General features: G+C 42.2%; 1 protein-coding gene across 1 annotated transcript in view; it reads right to left on the reverse strand.

Annotated features, from left to right (window-relative positions):
- The window catches only part of LOC140739091 (lymphocyte cytosolic protein 2-like), a 151,728-nt gene that overhangs the window by 99,541 nt on the left and 37,367 nt on the right, over positions 1–14,820 (reverse strand). The window contains exons 2-3 of the mRNA XM_073067036.1: positions 13,057–13,119; positions 1,526–1,572 (exon numbers count right to left, since the gene is read on the reverse strand). Coding sequence (XP_072923137.1) covers positions 1,526–1,572; positions 13,057–13,119 — 110 coding nt within the window. The remainder of the gene's footprint in view (positions 1–1,525; positions 1,573–13,056; positions 13,120–14,820) is intronic.

The raw sequence follows: 14,820 nt of genomic DNA on the forward strand, positions 1-14,820 counted from the left end.
GCAGATGTTATTCCTTTGTTCAAGAAAGGACAATTGGGTTATTCAAAGTGAAAACCCTAGAAATTGTAGACTATTGAGTTTTACATCTGTGGTGGGAAAGCACTTGGAGAGGATTCTTAGAGGTAGGATTTACAAGCATTTGGAAAAGCATAGCATGATTAGGGATAGTCAGCATGGCTTTTCAAAGGACAGTTCTTGTCTCATAAGCCTGAGTGAATTCTTTGAGGAAGTGACAGAACAAACTGAGCAGTGGATATGGTGTATATGTATTTTAATAAGGCACTTCACAAGGTTCCTCACTGTGGGCTCTTTCTGAGAGACAGGAGGCACGGGATCCAGGAGAACTTAGCTGCATTGGCTTGTCCACAGAAGGCAGAGGGAGGTAGTAGATGGAGTATAACATAAGCCAGGAGATTCTGAAGATGCTGAAAATCAGAGTAACACATACAAAATGATGGAGAAATTCAGCAGGTCAGACAGCATCTTTGAAGAAGAGTAGGGAGTCATTGTTTTCCACTGGTCAGTAATCTCCAGGCAGAATAAAGGGTCTTGGTATGAGACCTAGAAAAAGTAGACAGCCAGAATGGAAATACGTAATATAAGGAAGCATAATTTTAAGGTGGTTGGAGAGAAGTATAATGGAGATGATTGTTTTTTTATGGTAGGTACATGGAACACATTGCCAGAGCTGATGGTAGAGACAGATACATTACGAACATGTAAGAGACTCTGAGATAGGTACATAGATGAAAGAAAAAATGGAGAGCTATTTAGGAGTGAAAGGTTTGATTAATCTTAGAGTAAAAAGTTAGTATAACATTGTAGGCCAAAGGGCCTGCGCTTCCATATTGCATTAAACAGCAGAAAGCTGTGGCCACAGCTCAGCACCTCATGGAAACCAGCCTCCCCTCCATGGACTCTCCGTACTTCTGGCTGTCTCAGTAAAGCAGCCAATGTAATCAAAGACCCCACCTTTCCCAAATATTTTCACTTCTCCCCTTCTCCAACATGTATAAGATCAGCCTGAGAGCACATTCCACTAGGCTAAAGACTTTGTAAGTACACTTTTTATAAGACTACAAAGGTTTCTAAGTGTGATAATATTGATCTCACAATCTACCTCGTTATGATTTTGCATCTTAATGTTTACCTGCACTATACTTTGCAGATGTTACATTTTATTCTGCATTCTTTTATTGCTTTACCTTGTTGTATCTCAATGCACTGTATGAACAGTATGCAAGATCAGCTTTTTACTGTACAGTACCTTAGTGCATGTTACAATAATATTCCAATTCCAATGTGTTTGTACTAAATAGGATTGTTCACAAATAAATCTATTTGAGAATGAACAGTTGGCTAAGGTAAGGCTTGTTGCCTCACATAAGTTGAAGAATGCAATTCATATGGTAACACTCAGATTTCAATGCTATGGACTGCAATGTAGGGTACCGCCTAGTCTGCATGAATTACTCCCTTTTTCAAGCTGTACTTTGCATGCATAAATATCCTTAGAACTACTTACGGCACACGTAGTGTGGGGAATCTTTGAATGTCATTTTCTGACATGTTCTGTAAAGTGAAAGAAAAGATCAATTTACTAGAGATGTATAGTTTTGAAACTGGTGTGTAGACTTACAAGTAATAGTGTTCAAATGAACAACTCCAATGTCCAATGAATATACACAGAAAATGAAAACCATTGTTTGAACCAAAAACATTAACACCTAATAACAGACAAATGGTAACATATACAGTAGAGCGATGGAACATCTACCGTATTATTTACATTATAAGAATGAAATGTTCATCACGTCAAATATCAAATCTACTCAGAGCAAATGAAAAAATATTGTGAAGCTTTTTTTTTAAAAGTCTTTCTGCTGTGTCTTAACGTTTTAATATTGTTGCATAAATGGTTAAAGCAATTACAACATGCACAGACTCTACTAAGGTGTTAGGTCAGAAACAATGCTAACTACAAAGAAATGTGTCCAAACAAATGATGTTTAGGGCTTGCTGGATGTAAAAACCAGACTGTGAGACAGTGACAAGGTGGCTAGCCTAGGACAGAACAGCTACACTAAACTCATCAGGAACATTCTAATGAATGAATGAATTAAACCAGGGTTGGAACACTAACTGAATGCAGAGAAAACAAAGATTGAAATATCCAAGGAACCAGGCAGCTGAAACAAGCTCTGTCTGTCAGAAAATTTAAGACAATTAGTATAAAGGTTCTATTTCAAGAAATAGCTGTGAACAAGTAAACAAGAATGATAGAATGCACTGCCAGCGAAGGTGGTAGAGGCAGATACAATAGGTTCTTTAAAGAAATTGTTAGATAGGTACATGGAGCATAGAAAAATAGAGGGCTATGTGATAGGGTATTTCTAGGCAAATTCTAGAGTAGGTTACGTGGTCAGCACAACATTGTGGGCCAAAGGACCTGTAATATGCTGTAGATTTCTATATTTTCTATGACAGGAACTGTTTCTGCCAAAGAAAAGGCAGAGTGAAATGTAAAATGCACTTTTGAGAGGAACAAGGTAATATAACTGGAGTTTGGCAGTCACCTGCAGGGTACAGCAGGAGGAAAACAATGTTAAATAAAAAAAGGGTTTCAGCCCAAAATGTTGACTGTACTTTTCTCCATATTTACTGCCTGGCCTGCTGAGCTCCCCCAACATTTTGTGTGGTTGCTAGGAAAAGAATGCCAATGCATTACTGTCACTCTGAGAGAGACTGTAACCATCATCCTGAATGCAACCGTTGTGCTTGAAAAAGAAACTTACACCAAATGTGGGGTGCATACTTTATCATAAATATGCACCAGGACAATGTTTGAACTGATCCTGATACTGAATTAAACTAATATGCTCCCAGCACAGGATACATACACTTCCAAAAATTTGCAACTATCCAGAGTTTTCTGAGGAAGTTACCAGGAGAGTTGATGAATCAGAATCAGGTTTAATATCACTGGCATTAAGAAGAAAGAACAATACAGCACAGTACAGGCCCTTCAGCCCACAATGTTGTGCCGACCCTTAAACTCTGCCTCCCATATAACCCCCACCTTAAATTCCTCCATATACCCGTCTAGTAGTCTCTTAAACTTCACTAGTGTATCTGCCTCCACCACTGACTCAGTCAGTGCATTCCAGCCACCAACCACTCTCTGAGTGAAAAACCTTCCTCTAATATCCCCCGAACTTTCCTCCCCTTAGCTTAAAGCCATGTCCTCTTGTAGTAAGCAGTGGTGCCCTGGGGAAGAGGCGCTGGCTGTCTACTCCATCCATTCCTCTTAATACCTTGTATAACTCTATCATGTCTCCTCTCATCCTCCTTCTCTCCAAAGAGTAAAGCCCTAGCTCCCTTAATCTCTGATCATAATCCATACCCTATATTCCTCAATAGACCCATCTGATCCTTGCTTCCTAAACCTTACGTATGCTGCCTTCTTCCACCTGACTAGATTCTCCACCTCACTTGTCACCCATGGTTCCTTCACCCTCCCATTCTTTATCTTCCTCACCGGGACAAATTTATCCCTAACATCCTGCAAGAGATCCCTAAACATCGACCACATGTTCATAGTACATTTCCCTGCAAAAACATCATCCCAGTTCACACCTGCAAGTTCTAGCCTTATAGCCTCTTCATCTGCCCTTCCCCAATTAAAAATTTTCCTGTCCTCTCTGATTCTATCCTTTTCTATGATAATGTTAAAGGCCAGGGAGAGGTGGTCACTGTCCCCCAGATGCTCACCCACTGAGAGATCTGTGACCTGATCCGGTTCGTTACCTAATACTAGGTCTAGTATGACATTCCCCCTAGTCGGCCTGTCAACATACTGTGACAGGAATTCGTCCTGGACACACTTAACAAACTCTGCCCCATCTAAACCCTTGGAATTAATCAGATGTCAATCAATATTAGGGAAGTTAAAGTCACCCATGAAAACAACCCTGTTATTTTTGCACCTTTCCAAAATCTGCCTCCCAATCTGCTCCTCGGTATCTCTGCTGCTACCAGGGGGCCTATAGAATACTCCCAATAGAGTAACTGCTCCCTTCCTGTTCCTGACTTCTACCCATACTGACACAAACGAGGATCCTGCTACATTACCCACCCTTTCTGCAGCTGTAATAGTATCCCTGACCAGTAATGCCACCCCTCCTCCCCTTTCCCCCCCTCTCTATCCCTTTTAAAGCACTGAAATCCAGGAATATTGAGAATCCATTCCTGCCCGGGTGCCAACCAAGTCTCTGTAATGGCCACTACATCATAATTCCATGTATGTATCCAAGCTCTCAGTTCATCACCTTTGTTCCTGATGCCTCTTGCATTGAAGTACATCCACTTTAGTCCTTCTACCTTACTACCCTTTATTCTGTTTCTATTTCCTCAAAGCCTCTTTATATGCTAGATCTGGCTTTACTCCATGCAGTATATTTGCACCTCTCGCATGACATTTATCCTCCTCCACCTCACTATCTGCTGTAACACTCTGGATTTCCTCCCCCTGCAAATCTAGTTTAAACCCCCTGGAGCAGCACTGGCAAACCTTCCCGCAAGGATGTTAGTCCCCCTCCAGTTCAGGTGCAACCCGTCCCGTCGGAACAGGTCCCACCTTCCCTGGACCAAGGCCCAATTGTCCAGAAACATGAAGCCCTCCCTCCTGCACTATCTCCTTAGCCACGTATTTAGCTGCATTATCTTCCTATTTCTAGCCTCACTAGCACGTGGTATGGGTAGCAATCCTGAGATTACAACCCTGGAGGTCCTGTCCTTCAACATATGTCATGGATTTTGTTATCTTAGCGGCACAGTACAGTACATACATGATAATATGGGGGGTTGTGTTAAATAAATACCATAGAACATAGAATAGTACAGCACATTACAGGCCCTTCGGCCCATAATGTTGTGCCGACCCTCAAACTCTGCCTCCCATATAACCCCCCTACCTTAAATTCCTCCATATACCTGTCTAGTAGTCTCGTAAACTTCACTAGTGTATCTGCCTCCACCACTGACTCAGACAGTGCATTCCACGCATCAACCACTCTCTGAGTGAAAAACCTTCCTCTAATATCCCCCTTGAACTTCACTCCCCATAACTTAAAGCCATGTCCTCTTGTACTGAGCAGTGGTGCCCTGGGGAAGAGGCGCTGGCTGTCCACTCTGTCTATTCCTCTTAATATCTTGTACACCTCTATCATGTCTCCTCTCATCCTCCTTCTCTCCAAAGCCCTAACTCCCTTAATCTCTGATCATAATCCATACTCTCTAAACCAGGCAGCATCCTGGTAAATCTCCTCTGTACTCTTTCCAATGCTTCCACATTCTTCCTATAGTGAGGTGACCAGAACTGGACTCAGTACTCCAAGTGTCGCCTAACTAGAGTTTTATAGAGCTGCATCATTACCTCGCGACTCTTAAACACTATCCCTCGACTTATGAAAGGTAACACTCCATAAGCTTTCTTAACTACCCTATCTACCTGTGAGGCAACTTTCAGGGATCTGTGGACCTGTACCCCCAGATCTCTCTGCTCCTCCACACTACCAAGTATCCTGCCATTTACTTTGTACTCTGCCTTGGAGTTTGTCCTTCCAAAGTGTACCACCTCACACTTCTCCGGGTTGAACTCCATCTGCCACTTCTCAGCCCACTTCTGCATCCTATCAATGTCTCTCTGTAATCTTCGACAATCCTCTACACTATCTACAACACCACCAACCTTTGTGTCATCTGCAAACTTGCCAACCCACCCTTCTACCCCCACATCCAGGTCGTTAATAAAAATCACAAAAAATAGAGGTCCCAGAACAGATCTTTGTGGGACACCACTAGTCACAACCCTCCAATCTGAATGTACTCCCTCCACCATGACCCTTTGCCTTCTGCAGGTAAGCCAATTCTGAATCCACCTGGACAAACTTCCCTGCCTTCTGACTTTCTGAATAAGCCTACCATGTGGAACCTTGTCAAATGCCTTACTAAAATCCATGTAGATCACATCCACTACACTACCCTCATCTATATGCCTGGTCACCTCCTCAAAGAACTCTATCAGGCTTGTTAGACATGATCTGCCCTTCACAAAGCCATGCTGACTGTCCCTGATCAGACCATGATTCTCTAAATGCCCATAGATCCTATCTCTAAGAATCTTTTCCAACAGCTTTCCCACCACAGTAAGTTTATATGTCTATTAAATAGTTAAATTAAAAAATAGTGCTAAATCAGCAATAATAACTGTGAGGCAGTGTTCAAGGCTTCAATGTCCATTCAAAATTGGATGGCAGGAGGGTCCCTGAATAGCCAAGTGTGTGTCTTCAAGCTTTCCTAGCAATAACAATGAGAAGAGGGCATGTCAATGAGGAGCATTTGGTGGCTTTGGGCCTGTACTCACTGGAATTTAGAAGAATGCGGGGTATCTCATTGAAACCTATTGAATGTTGAAAGGACTGTGGATGTGGAGAGGATGCTTCCTATGGTGGGGTATCCAGAACTGGATGGCACAGCCTCAAGGTTTGAGAGGCGACCTTTTAGAACAGAGGTAAGGAGGGTTTTTTTCATCAGAGAGTAGTGAATCCATTAAGAGCTCTGCCACAGAATGCAGTGGAGGCCAAGTCCGTGTTATTATTTTCCTGATCGGTCAGGGCATCATAGGATATGGTGAGAAGGCAGGTGTATGGAGTTGAGTGGGATCCAGGATCAGCCATGATGAAATGGGGGAGCAGACTGTCATTCTGGCCTAATTCTGCTCCTATGTCTTGAGGCCTTATGTTCTTATGTCCTGAATTTTGCGGGTTCTTAACGATGGACATCACCTTTTTGAGACAGCATCCCTTGAGGATATCTTAGATACTACGAAGGCTAGTACCCAAGATGGAGTGGACTTATTTTATAACTTTCTGTAGCTTCTTTCAGTCCTGTACAGTAGCACTCCTCCATACCAGACAGTGATGCAGCCTGTCAGAATCCTCTCCACAGTACGTCTATAGAAGTTTTTGACTGGCTTAGATGACAAACTAAATCTCCTCACACTCTTCATGAAATATAACAGCTGTCTTGTTTCCTTTATAGCTTTTTGCTTTTTTTTTAACAACATAATATACTCATGTTCCCTTTGTTTCTTTGTTTATAAAGCTTGAGACCCTCTCCATTGATTTTTTTGAATTTGTGCTCAGTCCACTGCATGATTCTCAAACAGGCTTGTAAATATCAATGCAAAATGCATTGGTTTGTACATCCCTACATTAAGTTTCATCTACCGTATGTTTAACTATACTACAAACCAATTCCTCATTTCACTGTGTGCCAGATTTCCAAGAATCAGAACCAGGTTTATCATCACTGACTTGTATGTCATAAAATTTATCGTTATGTGACAGCAGTGCAGTATGGACATAAAAATTACTATATTTATTTTCCAATTTAGTGTGAACCAACAGAGTAACAAGGCAGTTGTCAGGGTTCATGCACCATTTTAAAATGTGATGGTGCATGAGAAGCAGTTGTTCCTGAGTCACTGAGTTGAGTCTTCAGGCTCCTTGACCTTCTCCCTGATGGACATTTGAAAGCATGTTCTGGATGTTAAGGGTCTTTAGTGAGAGATGCCATCTCCTTGAGGTACTGGCCCTTGGAATGACCTTAATGGTGAGGAGTGCTCTGCCTATGGTCGAGCAGGCTGAATCCACTGGGCTCTGCAGCTTTTCACAGTTCTGTGCATTAGAGCCTCCATATCAGGTTGTGATGCATCTATAGAAATTCGCAAGAGTCTTTTGTAACACACCGTATCTCCTCAAACTCTGATCAAAGTGTAGCCACTGGCATGCTGTCTTTGTGATTGCATCACTGGGTAGGGCCCAGGATGCTGACGCTCAAGAATTTGAAACTGCTTACCATTTCCACTGCTGACCCGCCCCCTCGCCTCCAAGGGTGTGTATTCTCCAAACTTCCCCTTCTTGAATTCCACAATTAGTACCTTGATCTTGCTGATAGTGAGTTTAAGGTTGTTATTGTGACATTGCTCAGCCAATGTAAGTATCTCTCTTGTGTATATCACCTCAAAGCCATTTGAGATTTTACTAACAACAGAGGTGTCATCTGCAAATTGGTAGAAAGCGTTTGAGCTGTGGTTAGCCACGCATCATAAGCAGTTGGCTAAGTATGTATCCTTGAGGTACACCTGTGTCAATTGTCAGCTAGAAGGAAATATTATTACCAATCCACAGTGACTGTGGTTTCCTCATGAGGAAGTTCAGGATCTGCAGAGGGAGGTACAAAGGCCTAGGCTTTGAAACTTGTTGATTAATAATAATAGGATGGTGGTGCTGAGCAGCAACCTGCTGTATGTGTTTGTCTAGGTGCTCTTGAGCAAAGTGGAGAGCCAGTGAGATTGTGTCCACTGTATTGATGTTGTGGTAATAGACAAACTACAATGGATCCATAGCCTTGTTCAGAAAGGACTTAACCAAACCCTTGAAGCACTTCATTATGGTAAATAATATAAAACATAAAATACCTCTTGCTCCTTTTAGGGGTTTTGAGGATACAATGCATCCATGTTGTTTGGGGATGGGTGGAGGGAGTACCAAAATTAATGCAAAATTTTCTTTTCCCTTTTGGTCCTTCTATGCTACTTGACACCTGGGCATCTTTACTTCATCCCACCCCCTCCAGGTTTCACCAGTCACCTGGTGTTTCTCTCTCCCCTCCCCCCAAATTCTAAACATACTTCTCAGCTGTTTTCTCCAGTTCTGCACAATGGTTTCAACCTGAAATGTCGACTGTACTTTTTTCCACAGATGCACTCTGGTCTGCTGAGTTCCTCCATCATTTTGTGCGTGTTGCTCGGATTTCCAGCATCTGCAGATTTTCTCTTGTTTGTGCTACTTGACTTGGTGAGTTCCTCCAGCTGCCAGTTTCTTCTTCCAAACTCCAGCATTGGTGTTTTCCTGTGTATCCATTTAATGCATGTGGCCACTGTCATTTAGTAATATAGGTATGTAGATGGACAACAGAGTTCAGCAACTCTCAGCATGTGGCTGGAGCAGCAGAACTAATATCAGCCTTCATGACTTCATACATTTTTCCATTGTGTTGTTTTCCATCTTAAGCATTTACATAAAAAATACAATACAAGGTTACAACAAAAGGGTAATGCTTGTAAAAGAAGTATAATGATGAAGTATAAAGAAATCAGACATTATTTTTATTATTCAGGTGTGCTGGAACTGGAATGCTATCATCTTTTGCAAAGTAAAACCAAGCAATGTCTGTGGCAACAAGGTTTCACTCCCAGATGAGTTCAATACCTTTTAAGGTTGTTTTGACCAACAGAACATAGAGGCGCCTACACAAACTCCCACAGCCCCTGACTACACTACAATTTTGGCTTCTGAGACTGACGTGAGAGCTTGCTTCCGGAGTGGGAGCCCAGAGAAAGCAGCTGGCCCAAGTGGTGCACCTGGCTCAATATTGAAGACCTGTCACTTTGCCACTCTGAAGTACCCATCTACTTCAAGCAGGCTTCAATCATAAAGGTGTCCAGGAAGAACTTGGTAACCTGCCTCAATGACTATCATCCAGTAGCACTTACATCACTGTGATGAAGGCTTTGAGAGATTCATCATGCAACATACCTACTCCTCCTTGACGAGTCACTTGGATCTGCACCAGTTTGCTTATTGTCACAACAGGTCAACAGCAAGTGCTATTTCATAAGGTAAGGCAATTGATAAGGTACCCCAATACAAGGCTTATTGAGAAAGTAAGGCATTTTCTCCTTGGAGCGACGGAGGATGAGAGGTGACCTGATAGAGGTGTATAAGATGACGAGAGGCATTGATCGTGTGGATGGTCAGAGTCTTTTTCCCAGGCTGAAATGGTTGCCACAAGAGGGCACAGATTTAAGGTGCTTGGGAGTAGGTACAGTGGAGATGTCAGGGGTAAGTTTTTTTACGCAGAGAGTGGTGAGCACATGGAATGGGCTGTCGGCAATGGTGGTGGAGGCTGATACGATAGGATCTTTTAAGAGACTTTTGGATTGGTACATGGAGCATAGAAAAATAGAGGGCTATGGGTAAGTATAGTAATTTCTAAGGCAGGGACATGCTCGGCACAACTTTGTGAACTGAAGGGCCTGTACTGTGCTGTAGGTTTTCTATGTTTCTATTACAATCTCCAGCATCATTTTCTATTTCTATATCTACCCTCAACTCTCTTTTCCTCTTTATATACTTAAAAAAGCTTTCAGTATCTTCTTTGATATTAGTTGCCAGCTTCCTTTCATAATTCATCTTTTCCTTCCTAATGACCTTCTTAGTTTCCTCCTGCAAGTTTTTATAAGCTTCCCAATCCTCTGTCTTCCCACTTTCTTTGGCTTCCTTCTCTGCCCTTTCTTTTGCTTTTACTTTGGCCCCGACTTCACTTGTCAGCCATGGTAGTGTCCTTCTTCCATTCAAAAATTTCTTGTTATTTGGAATATATCTGTCTTGCACTTCCCTCATTTTTCACAGAAACTCCAGCGATTACTGATCTGCTGTCCTTCCTGCTAGTGTCCCTTTCCAGTCAATCCAGCCAGTTCCCCTCTCATGCCATTGTAATTTCTTGAAATTCTGACACATTGGAATATAGTTTCTCCTTCTCAAATTTCTAAGTAAACCCGATCATATTGTGATCACTGTACCCTGAGGATTCCTTAACTTCAAGCTCTCTTATCACCTCTGGATCATTGCACATCACCCAATCCAGCATAGTTGATCCCTAGTGGGCTCAACAACAAGCTGTTCTAAAGAGCATTCCCTTAGACATTCTACAAATTCTCTCTCTTGAGGTCCTGGTTTTCCCAATCTACCCACTTTCATGTTAAAATCCCCAGCGATTACCATGACATTGCCCTTGTGACACACCTTTTCTATCTCCTGCTGTAATTTGTAATCCACGTCCCGGCTGCTGTTTGGAGACCTGTATACGACTGCCGCTAGGGTCCTTTTACCCTTGCCATTTCTTAACTCAACCCATGGATACTCTATACCTTCCAATCCTATGTCATTTCTTTCTAATGATTTAATATTATTTCTTATACACAGGGCCACATCACCCCTCTTCCTACTAACCTATCTTCCCGATACACCGCATATCCTTGGATATTCAACCCCCGATGGCAGCCATTCTTTAGCCAAGTTTCAGAGACGGCTACAACGTCATACTTGCCAATCTGTAGCTGAATTTCAAGATCATCTATTTTATTTCTCATGCTGTGTGCATTCAAGTGTAACACTTTCAGTCCAGTATTTGTTGTTTTCTGTACAAGAGTGTACAGAGGGCATCACTTGGTGAACTCACAGTCTGAGGTTCACATTCAGGTTGCTATCAATCTTCTGCTTATTTCAGATACAATAGCTGATTTCATGTGAAAGATTGCTGGTGATTAATGAGACTATCAGAAGCTGTCAGCAGTTTTTGGTGCACATCATCAATGGTATGACGGTAACCTGACCATGACATTTGGAGCTGATGGTCAGTTCAAATTCTTTATACAGGTGAGATCTCTTCCAGTAATTTCTAGAGATGTTGCTCATATCAGTTGCTTGTCTCATCAGCCTAGATTAACTCCATGATACAGACCTGGTACACTTCTGTCTCAGCTCTTAGGCAGGCAAGACAGACAGCTCTAGTGTGTTAGTTCTGATATGTAAGCAAGTGAGTGGAAACCACAGGGTAGCAGCAGTGAGAAGAACCTGTCAGTAAGTGTCCACACATTAACACAATCACAATTATCTCAAACGGCTGTCAGAGCTGACCTCAGTACCCACGTTGTCATGGAAGGTACACAAACTGAGCTGCGTTGGCATGCAGTTCACTCCTTCAGCAATAATTCAATGAAGCAACATACCTGATCAAACTCACATTATGTGTTGCCCTTGTGAAGACAACATGTAATAGTCATTATTTATAGTATTTTAATTGCAACAGTTGACATGAGAAGATCAGATCGGTTGTGAATTATGAAGTTCTAAAACTTGTGTTTCAGAGTAAACATGGTCTGGGCTCTGACTGGACAACATCTACTAAGGCATGAAAATCATTGGTAAATTGTCTCAACAAATGATTATCCCTGTTCTTATGCAAGGACATATATTGTATGTCTCGCGCATTCCTCGTTCCAAAACAGAGGATACAAATGGAACTGTATGAGGTCAGAGGCATAGCAATATCACCTGAAACTTTTCCCAATAGCAACAATTTCCTTGCTTTACTCATTTCCTTCGGTGGATTTGATATCTTAGTCTTATATACCAGCCAGAACGTCTTGGTAGTAATGTCCTGAAAATATAACACAAGGTTGTGCTCCCCCCACCCACCCCCAACTCTGTCCATATGTTCGTTGTGATAGGTGATTAACCTTCATGCCTTTCCTTCCTGTTGCCTTCTTTATCCACTCATGTATGCCCTGGTGTTCTCTGAGTCTGTAGACAACTGGGATCTGTGGCAGTAATCTACTAAACAGATGATAGCGTAATGCTTAACTGTCTGCCAGAGTTTGGACAACTCTTAATATGTTCAGTATGTCATCCAGGGCTCTCTTCTAAGGCAAATCCATTACAAAAATTTGACCTTAAACAAGTCAGTATTTTTTAAAATTCTTGTATTCCCTGCTTTGCTTGTTTAGTATATAGTAAGTGACATTGCATACTGTATTTGGACTCACTGCTGCAATCTGTATGCAGGCATTGGAAAGTGTTTATGAAATTAATTAAGGAATTGATAGTTTATCTCTGATTGTTGATATGAGGATAGACTTTCAGCTCAGTGAAAAATCTTCAGGGTTTGCAACTTGACTGTGTTGCATGTCAGTTAGTTATCAGTGCCATGGGCAATGCTGGTGAGGACACTGAAAGAGAGTCGTATTCTGTCTGGGAACTTCCCCCTTTGTGGCTCTATAATACACAGCATAATGCCTTCACATTCACTGGGAGAGCAAAATAAAACTTAAATCCAATATTTCACTCCAAAAATAAATTGATCACTTACCAGAAATCTTTGCCCATTAATATTGTTCTTTTTTATAACCTTTTCGCAGTCTTTCCAGTCTAGCTATTAAATACAAAAGGAATGATAACATTAGCTACAATGTATTGACAATGTTGCATTGGCTGAATGACCGATAAGAGTTTTTTACAAAATTTCTTTAAGGAACAGTTGAACAGAAACAACATCAATTTTTCAATAAAAGCAGGGTATCGTAATAACAAAGAAACATGCTGTGGATAGTTACAGTATGTATTAATTGTCCCTAAAATCATTCTCTGTCATGTATACAACATAGGCAAGACTGATTGATGAGGGAATCTACAATAAAAGATAAAGTAAAAGAACCCCCTGAGAAAAAGTAACTATAGTGAGCAGAGTCAGTATGGAATTATGAAAGACAATTCCTGTTTGATTAACTTGTAGATGTGCCTTGTGGAATATGCAAAAGGAAATAAATGGGTGTGGTGCATTTGGATTTCTAGGTTTTAACAATGTCTTTCACAGAAAGTAGGTTAATAATGTTAGAGCACATAGAACTGGGGTGTAATGCACTGATAGAATCTGAAAATTGGTTATTGGAGAGAAAGCAGAATAAATGGATCGTTTTCAAATTGGTAGGCTGTGACGTGGGGCAAAGCAAGGATTAGTGCTGTGGCCTAGTCTCCATTAATACTTTGGCTGAGATTACAAAACATCAGATAGTTATACAGCATTGAAACAGACCATTATATATCCACCAGTGGATGCTCTTCAGTATTAATCCTAACTCCCAGCACTCAGTTCATTCTTCTATGCTGAGGCAATTCAAGTCTTCAGTACTTTTAGTGTTTATTTGGCAGTCTTCTTCATAAGAAACGGAATTTGTAAAGTGAAACACTTTGTAGTTATAGCAGAGACTGAGACACATGAGAGCAGGCTAAAAAAACGGAGGCAACGAAAGCTGCGTTCGCACGCGTCCGACTGATCCGGCCCGCATGAAGCTGCATTTTGCTCAATCCGGCCCGTGACCTGAAATGAGTTTGACACCCCTGCTCTAGTGTATCCATGGCTGACCCAACACAATCCCCACCCCTGCTCTAGTGTATCCATGGCTGACCCAACACAATCCCCACCCCTGGTATAGTGTATCCATGGCTGACCCAACACAATCCCCACCCCTGTTCTAGTGTATCCATGGCTGACCCAACACAATCCCCACCCCTGGTGTAGTGTATCCATGGATGACCCAACACAATCCCCACCCCTGTTCTAGTGTATCCATGGCTGACCCAACACAATCCCCACCCCTGGTGTAGTGTATCCATGGCTGACCCAACACAATCCCCACCCCTGTTCTAGTGTATCCATGGCTGACCCAACACAATCCCCACTCCTGTTCTAGTGTATCCATGGCTGACCCAACACAATCCTCACCCCTGCTCTAGTGTATCCATGGCTGACCCAACACAATCCTCACCCCTGTTCTAGTGTATCCATGGCTGACCCAACACAATCCCCACCCCTGGTGTAGTGTATCCATGGCTGACCCAACACAATCCTCACCCCTGTTCTAGTGTATCCATGGCTGACCCAACACAATCCCCACCCCTGTTCTAGTGTATCCATGGCTGACCCAACACAATCCTCACCCCTGGTGTAGTGTATCCATGGCTGACCCAACACAATCCCCACCCCTGGTGTAGTGTATCCATGGCTGACCCAACACAATCCCCACCCCTGGTGTAGTGTATCCATGGCTGACCCAACACAATCCCCACCCCTGTT

Source organism: Hemitrygon akajei, chromosome 15 (assembly GCF_048418815.1).
Source record: "Hemitrygon akajei chromosome 15, sHemAka1.3, whole genome shotgun sequence".
Taxonomy (NCBI): Eukaryota; Metazoa; Chordata; class Chondrichthyes; order Myliobatiformes; family Dasyatidae; genus Hemitrygon; species Hemitrygon akajei.